This window comes from Pocillopora damicornis, chromosome 9 (genome assembly GCF_964200805.1).
Source record: "Pocillopora damicornis chromosome 9, jaPocDami1.2, whole genome shotgun sequence".
Lineage (NCBI taxonomy): Eukaryota > Metazoa > Cnidaria > Anthozoa > Scleractinia > Pocilloporidae > Pocillopora > Pocillopora damicornis.
Genome location: NC_142678.1, coordinates 22,289,610 through 22,297,308, shown reverse-complemented (window position 1 = coordinate 22,297,308; position 7,699 = coordinate 22,289,610). Strand labels below are relative to the sequence as shown.

The window sequence follows — 7,699 nt, the reverse complement described above, 5'->3', positions numbered from 1 at the left end:
TTTCTTCATCCAACATTAAGCAAAATTTATTGCAAATTCTCAACACTGTGAAATTAATTACTAAAAAATATCTTGATAAGAAACGTTAACTGGTAAACATGCACGATTTAAATGACAACTGTACAAGAAGAGTTCTTGTTCTTCCCTTTGGTGTGTTTTAAAAATTTAAAAAAAACAATTGTTTTAATTGTTGGAGTCATTTGACAGTTTGATTTGAACTACCATAGTTATCCTTACACAAATAAGCCATAATAACTAAAGGCATGTCCCAGTTTTAAATTGTTCTTCGTTTGATTCAAACTGCAATGGTTTTTCTTCTTTTAGAATAATTTAAGCATGAAAACAAAAAAAAACAAAAAAATTTTGTATTGCAGCAAACGTGTTCAAAGAATTAAAGCTCACAACACTCATCTCAGTTGGCATTTTAGTCAATTTGACAGCTACTTGACAAGCAAATTTGCAAATATTTCAATTTTGTACAAATATCAACCAAGCTTTAGTTCATTCAACATTGCCCTCTACATTGTGAACTTTTCTCTTGGAATCCAAGCAATTTTTTTTATTCAAGTAGAGCCTTATTTGAGACCACCTCTTATTCATTTGGGCATCACCAAATTTCTGATTTATGGCTCCTGTGTGAAGAAAAAAAGAAAAAAAGAAAATAGTAATTTGTATACAGGTACAAAATATACTAAAACCTTGAGAGCGTATTTTTTAAAATCCCTGCCAGAGAGGAGTAATAGGAGCTTGGTTTCATTGTGAGGAGTACTTAGTAAGGTAGAGGGGAGGAGCCTCTCAATGGTTCTCCTTGATCACCATCATGCCTCATCTGTACGCAAAGGAAAGGAGGTAGTGACTATCTTTAACAAGAACTTATCATCTTTAAGAGCAAAATTTTTATGCACAGGTTCCCAGTTATGAATCTTGGCAATTTGCACTGCCCAACTCCAATCCAACAAACTTTGTTTACGCTTTGCACTGCTGAAACAGCTATTCCAAATTCCCACAAAAAGTTGATAAATGAAAAATTACCTTTTTACAATCAGGAGTTGCCACCCTTCTATCCCATTCTGTGCTTGTAGCATTAAGATGGGACTCAAAGTCTACTTTATTCAGGATAAAATCATTTTTACAGGTGATCCTATTTCTCCAGTTCTCCTGTGAATATGAATTGAAAAAATGTTTACATTTGTTGAGCAATCCCTCCACTGAATTAAGTTTCATTAACCTTTAGAACAAAGAAAATTGTGAGAAAGGGAAGCAAGGAATCATGACTCAGCATTAAATGAAAACCAGAAAAAAATACACACACATTCACAAAACAAAACAAATAAAAACTAAACAGAACCAAACAAAATACAAAAAATGTTGCATGGAATTAATACAGGTATAGAATGTGTTAGAGTAAAAATTGACAGGATAACAGTGCCAAAATTCTTCCTTAAGCCATCTAAGTCAATGAAGTCTTGAAGGAGGGGGGGGGGAAATGAACTATCATGCACCAACATTGAATATTTAGAGTTCTTACATCATCAGAAGAACTTCCCATTTTTTGGTAATTTTTGTTTGCTTTGGGAAGATTCCCATCACTGTGGACATGGTCGTGATAATCGAACCAAGTTTGGCTTTCATCATCATCATCATCAGTGGAAACTTTTAAGTAGAACGTGGCAATTTATAATTCATTATTTGGGAATAAAGTAATTCCATAATCGATTTCGCGTTGTTATTGCACCCTTTTAGCTTAACTTCTAGTGGTTATTAGTAAAGCCGAAGACAAATTAATTGTTTATTGTGAACCATTTCCATGCGAGACGACTGGAAGCTACGATGATTCTGCCTACAACACTTAAATCCGGAACAATCTCTCTTTTAAAACTGACTTGAGAGAATTGCTACAAGTGCAGTAAGGTTAGCAGCCGCCGTTACGGGGTTTTGATGATGATAGCGTTACATCTCGTGTCAGTTTCCACGCAATTCTAAACAAAAACGCTTCCTGACGAAATCGAACCCTGACGAGATTTTATGATTTGCCTTATATAAAAATACCGTGGCCTTGCAATTACATAAACTTATCGTCACTTTTTTCGTCCATGCTAAAAGAATCTAAAAAGTGCGAGAAATAAGTCTATCGCATCACCTTCCAGCAGATGTGTAATGTTGATAACGTGAACTTAATGAATAAAAGTCAGTAGCACTTACCTTCGGGATGATTTGCCTTCATTTGCTTCAGTTGCAGTCGTGCACATGTTGCTTTTTTGGAAATCTTCTCAAGATACTTAAACTACCAAGACCAATGTGTTCCTTGAGTTATGAAGCGAGTGTCGTGCACAATCATACGTGTGCTTTCTATGTGCTTAGATGTGTAAACTATTCACCTGAGGCCACTTCACGTGACAGAATAAAACAAGGATATCGCAACCTTGAATGTGTAATCGTAGTGTTCTTTCACAAGAAAAGCAAAACGCGATTTATCTTCTCTGGTGTGCTGTAAACTCATGTTACTTGCCGACTGCGTCATTTTCTGTATTTTAAGCGACAGTAACATTAGTGATTTTGCAAAGAACTTGGCTTGTAAAATCCTAATTCTCGAGATCATTATTCTTCGCCAGGGCTTTAGACACAATTAAATTTCGCAACGAGGTAGATAACACTCAACCAAAGTAAAATTTCTGTAGAACTTTGCCGAAACGAAATGGCGCGTGAACGGTTGACAACAACGGTCGAGTGAACAATTTGTAATTTTGCGCCGGCCGTAGCGGGAGACTGGGGAGAGCCTTAGTGAAAGTACAAAATGTCACGCAACTCTCGCAAGTATTTTGTAAGTAACTACCTATAAACTTTTTAAAAATACTTTTAATTTCTGCCATCTGACCGGTCTGCAAATTTTCGATGTTTATTTGTTAGTTATATTGTAAAGAATTTGGTCGGTAAAATCCTAATTCTCAAAATCATTCTTCTTCTTTAGGGCTGTAAGGCACAGTTAAATTTCTCAACCAGGCAGATAACACTCGACCAAAGTAGAATTTCTGTCGAACTTTGTCCGAAACGATATGATGCAAAAACGGTTAACAACAACGATCAAGTGTACAATTTGCAATTCTGCGTATGCGCTGTGGCGTGGAATGCCTTGGTGAAAGTACAAATTTCGTGCAACTTTCTTGAAAAATATTTTTACAAGTAGCTAGCTATAAATTTTTTTTAAATACATCTTTTCATTCTGCCATCTGTCTGCATACTGCCATGTTTTTTTTCTGAACCATATCAGCGAAAGTCTCTTGCTTGTGGAATGTGGTGACATTATCTATGGGTGTCTTAATGTTCAAGGCAAAGATGGGAAGGTTTAATCCCTTTCTAGACACTCCCTATGAACATGATTAGTGATTATTTAAACTAGCTGTTCAGTATATTTCATAATCAATCATCAAATGTAATCTGAAAAGTCTGTCCAAATTTAATCTGTTGATACCATAATTCCAGTGGAACAATTACCTCGTTAGAAAGCAGCTGCATGTGTATTGTGTTCTCGGGTCTGAAATTTGCACACCATACCATGGAAGCTTACTTGACGTTATTTGATCCCCTTTTGGACATGGGATTTTTCACATCATGTGTGAGAGGTTTCAAGCCTTATGCATTCCCATGCTCTCTTATGAACAGAACAGGATAAGCATTTCAAGTTACTCAAGAATGTACTGGAATGAACTTGATAAAATCTTGTCAAGAACATTTAAATTCCTACTGATCTTAAAATTTTGATTCTTACAAAACTCTTAGATGAACTTTAGATGAAATCCTGTCTAGAATCTTTATGATGTTACATTTACAAATCTTACTTAATTATTAAGATTCTTAACAAACTTACCAAGATCTTGTCAAGAAGCTTGTAAGATCTTCCTTTTCTTAAAGATTAGGATTCTTACAACTGAGATTCTTAAGTGAACTTTATATGATGTTGTTAAGAACTTTCAAGATCTTAATGCCCATGTGTTGTAAAATTTTTTTTAGGATTCTTAAAAGATTCTTAAATAAACTTAATAAGATCTTGTTGAGAACCTTTCAAGATCTTAACCCCCATTTCTTGTAAAATTTTGTGAGGATTCTTACAAGATTCTTAAATAAACTTAATAAGATCTTGTTAAGAACCTTCCAAGATCTTAATCCCCATGTGTTGTTAAATTTTGTCAAGATTCTTACAAGATTCTTGTATAAACTTAATAAGATCTTTTAAGATCTTACAATGCTCAAACCTGGTTAAGATTTGTTCAAGAAATTTGGCAAGATCTTATTAAGATTATTAATTCTTAATAAGATCTTAGTAAGATCTTCATCTTAATTGCCATCTTATAAGATTCTTACAAGATCTTCCAAGATCTTACAAGATCTTCCAAGATCTTAATAAGATTTCCACCTGGGGTATCTCAGAATCACACAGCCATGTTGTCTTGTTTAAAATGGATCACCTATACTTATTTTAATTACATCAGTGCTGTCTTCTTCCTTCAGTGACTGTGGTTGTTGATAGGACTCACTATCACTTGTAAGGTAGTAAGGCCTGAAAAAGAAATTATCATCTGGGCTTTCTTCTTTCCACTTCTTGATTTTTAAGTCAAGGTTTTCTTGATCAATTTGTGAATGTCTGCACACCACTGTGGCACAATACATGTGGTTCCTGACATCCATGGTTGTTGGGAAGAACCGTCTGTTGGTTAGATCTGGAGGCTGTTGGCCTGTGAAAAGTTCCTTCTTTACATAATGATGCAGGTGCCGTTGCATTTCAGAAACACAATTAACACCACTTCCAACAAGCTCATGAATTTTTTTAACCAGTCTCTCATCAATAGGCTGAAGTAGCCCAGCAGTCTGGTTACACAACAAGAAAGAAAGAATAATTGCTTTATTATTTATTCATTTAAAAAATTACACAACCTCATCCCCAGGTTTTCTTGGTCAACGGTTCAATAACCTGGAGCCGGCTGCTTTTGATGTCATTGGTTCAATATGAGAAAATTTTTTCCAAATTTGGTCAACAGCAGCTGGTTATGATGAAATATGTGAGTGGTTTTAACCTTTCAGAAACAGGGAAATATTTTGAATGAATATTAATGCAAATTATACCAACATTACTATCGGCAGTCCTCTGGCAGGGCTTTTCAGTAACAGTTACAGAATGTTATAATTAAAAAGAAGCTCTACATGTAGTACATTTTATTGGTCTTTTGTTGTGATGTATAATCTTTATTCATTCTTTATATATATTCGACATGACAGTGGAAGCAGCACAGTCTACAGTAGACTGATGATCTGTGTGAAGTTAAGTCACCTTCAATTCCCCACCAAACTTCAGTTTCCTGGTTCCAAAAAAAATTTAATTGATGGCCAAGTACTTACCCTCCCCATGGGGTGAAATAAGTGATCCGTAGGTTTAGGAAGTAATATGTAAATACGCTCCTCTGTAGCTATTGTTTGCTTCTTTTCTGACTCTAGGGATGTTCTCAGAAATTTTGACATTGTCTCCCTTCTACTCTTTGTGTTCTCTGAAATCTAACGATACAATGTTTTAATTAAAATAATATTTGAAAAATTGGTTTCTAAAATATTCACTCTGTTTCCATTACAGGTAAATTTGTTTCAATTCTGCACAACGAAATGTCCAGGTTGTCTTATCATATGTCCACTTCACCTACATGTAACACAAGGCCCATTAGGATTAAGCACCCTTTATTAGGCTAGTGATCATTCATGTTAATGGTAGTGCTCCCTGAACCCTTATTCAATAATTAAAATAAACTGACCTTATTTTCAGGATACTTGATTATTTTCCTTAGGTGGATCTTTGCTGGACAGTCACATTTCTTCGTATCCTGTACTATAAAGCGCTGTTTGGTGTTGTTATAGCAGTGATCATCATTCTCCTTCTGAAACCAAATAGAGTTATTGGATTGTTAGATAGAGCAGTCATATGGGAATAGTCAAGTTATCAATAAACTTAGAAGTAATGAAAAGTATCCTTTAAAATAGTACTTGATTCCTACCTTGTAAACTGCAGTCACAGTGGTCCTTTTTTGCGACTTTGCTTATTTTAACAAATAAAATGTGATATGTCCTTTTACTTGCAAGTGGTAAAAAAGAAAACATTAATGCCTGCTATTAGCCCTGAGGGAGAGGTGAGTGCTCACCAACTTGCTTAGAAAAATCAGTTGGGACTTACCACCTTGTTAGCTTAAGAGCAAATAGGTGAAGGTAAATCAATAACTATGTAATGCCCTACATATGATATCCTCTTTGGGAGTCCTTAAGTAATAATATCATCTTGTTTACATTCTTATTTAGTTAATTATTATGCATGCTTACATCTTTTTGTAGTCTCTTTTGAGCCTCCTTCCTTTTGAGTGCCTTATTTCTGTCTGGCCCATTTTGGCATTCTAAAACTTTGACCCCCACAATTTGGAATGGGATGCCATCAAAACTTAGTCTGCATCCTGTCATCTCCTGTGAGTCAGCCCATTGTAAACGGTGGTTCTTAGCATTTTTATCTGCATTTTCTTTTATGTGAGAAGAGGAACCAAGCTAAGTTAGCAATACAATACATGTACACAAACACATACGTACATATGTACACATGGGTGCTTAAAATGGAGGGCCTGAAAATCAAGCTTGCCCCACCCAGATGTAGCCCAAGGATTGGTGTAATGGATGGGGATGCTGGCAGCTGTGTGTCAATAGCACTGAGTAGGGTTTTGACACTTTAAGCTTGATCTTAATTAATTAAGCATTTCTTGTCAACTCTTGCTGCAGGCTCACAGTAAATTGACACTTGAAATTAAGTTGAATTTTAATTACATGTTAATTTTGAAAGTCTAACTGACCAGGGTAAACCGAAGAATAATGATGTGTACATGTATTCTTAAGATATCAATAATTATTGGAAAAAAGTTAAATCCCTTTTTTTATTTTGATTTATCTATATTTCATGTTAATAACACGATCTCACACGCCCCTGGCTTTAAATACCTATAGTGTCTAAATAAAGTTATACTTCACTTTACTTTACTGTCAGTATGGTTTATTTTGTAAATCTTTACATGTGAGCTTACTTACCCAGCCTACTGCAATTTGAAAATCCTCCTGTTTGTTTAAATACAGTGAAGCGTGTCGTCGTAGCTATCTCGTACTGTTTTATGAGTTCGTCAGCGCTGCTTTCATCGTTAACATACCCGTAATAAGGGTCAAACTGTACGGTCCATCTTGAAGCCCAAGGTGTACTGTTATCAGCCATGTTTGTTCTTCTACCAAACATTTAGATTTCCCGCCAATATTTACCCGCGAGCCGCAAAACATAAATGCATGAGTGTTAAATATTAACTGGACCACCCCTTGGCAAATATATTTATTAGTAGCAAATAAGATGTTGAACAAAAACCAAGAGATCATGGTCAAATAAAACGTAAAGATAATTTATTACAAACAGAAAAGAACTGTATGTTTGTTCCAATCGAAAGATTTTACAGTGCAAAGTTATGCAAATGATGATTTGACCTGAATCTGCTTTTGGTCGATGATAGCGAGGTCAGAGGATAACATCAACCGAAACTATTAGGCCGGTCATATTTAAGTGTCGATCCTCCTTTTAACGCCTTTATAACAGGCTAGATTTTTTCTTAAATATGTGACCTAGACAGAAATTAGTTTGTACAAG

The 7,699-nt window shown here is 35.2% G+C and overlaps 1 protein-coding gene and 1 long non-coding RNA gene across 2 annotated transcripts; both read right to left on the bottom strand.

Annotated features, from left to right (window-relative positions):
• On the bottom strand, positions 1–2,731 carry LOC149040746 (uncharacterized). Its single transcript, XR_016179844.1, has 3 exons — positions 2,203–2,731; positions 1,033–1,158; positions 1–632 (listed from the first exon to the last, which is right to left on the bottom strand). It is a non-coding gene; the product is annotated as an uncharacterized LOC149040746 (long non-coding RNA).
• Positions 2,732–4,423: 1,692 nt separating this feature from the next.
• LOC149040745 (calcium-responsive transcription factor-like) lies at positions 4,424–6,636 on the bottom strand. The gene is made up of 4 exons (XM_089182795.1): positions 6,355–6,636; positions 5,796–5,918; positions 5,392–5,544; positions 4,424–4,863 (listed from the first exon to the last, which is right to left on the bottom strand). Exons 1-4 carry the CDS (start codon positions 6,487–6,489, stop codon positions 4,450–4,452), a joined length of 825 nt encoding a protein of 274 aa, XP_089038921.1. The 5' UTR covers positions 6,490–6,636; the 3' UTR covers positions 4,424–4,449.
• Positions 6,637–7,699: the final 1,063 nt, after the last annotated feature.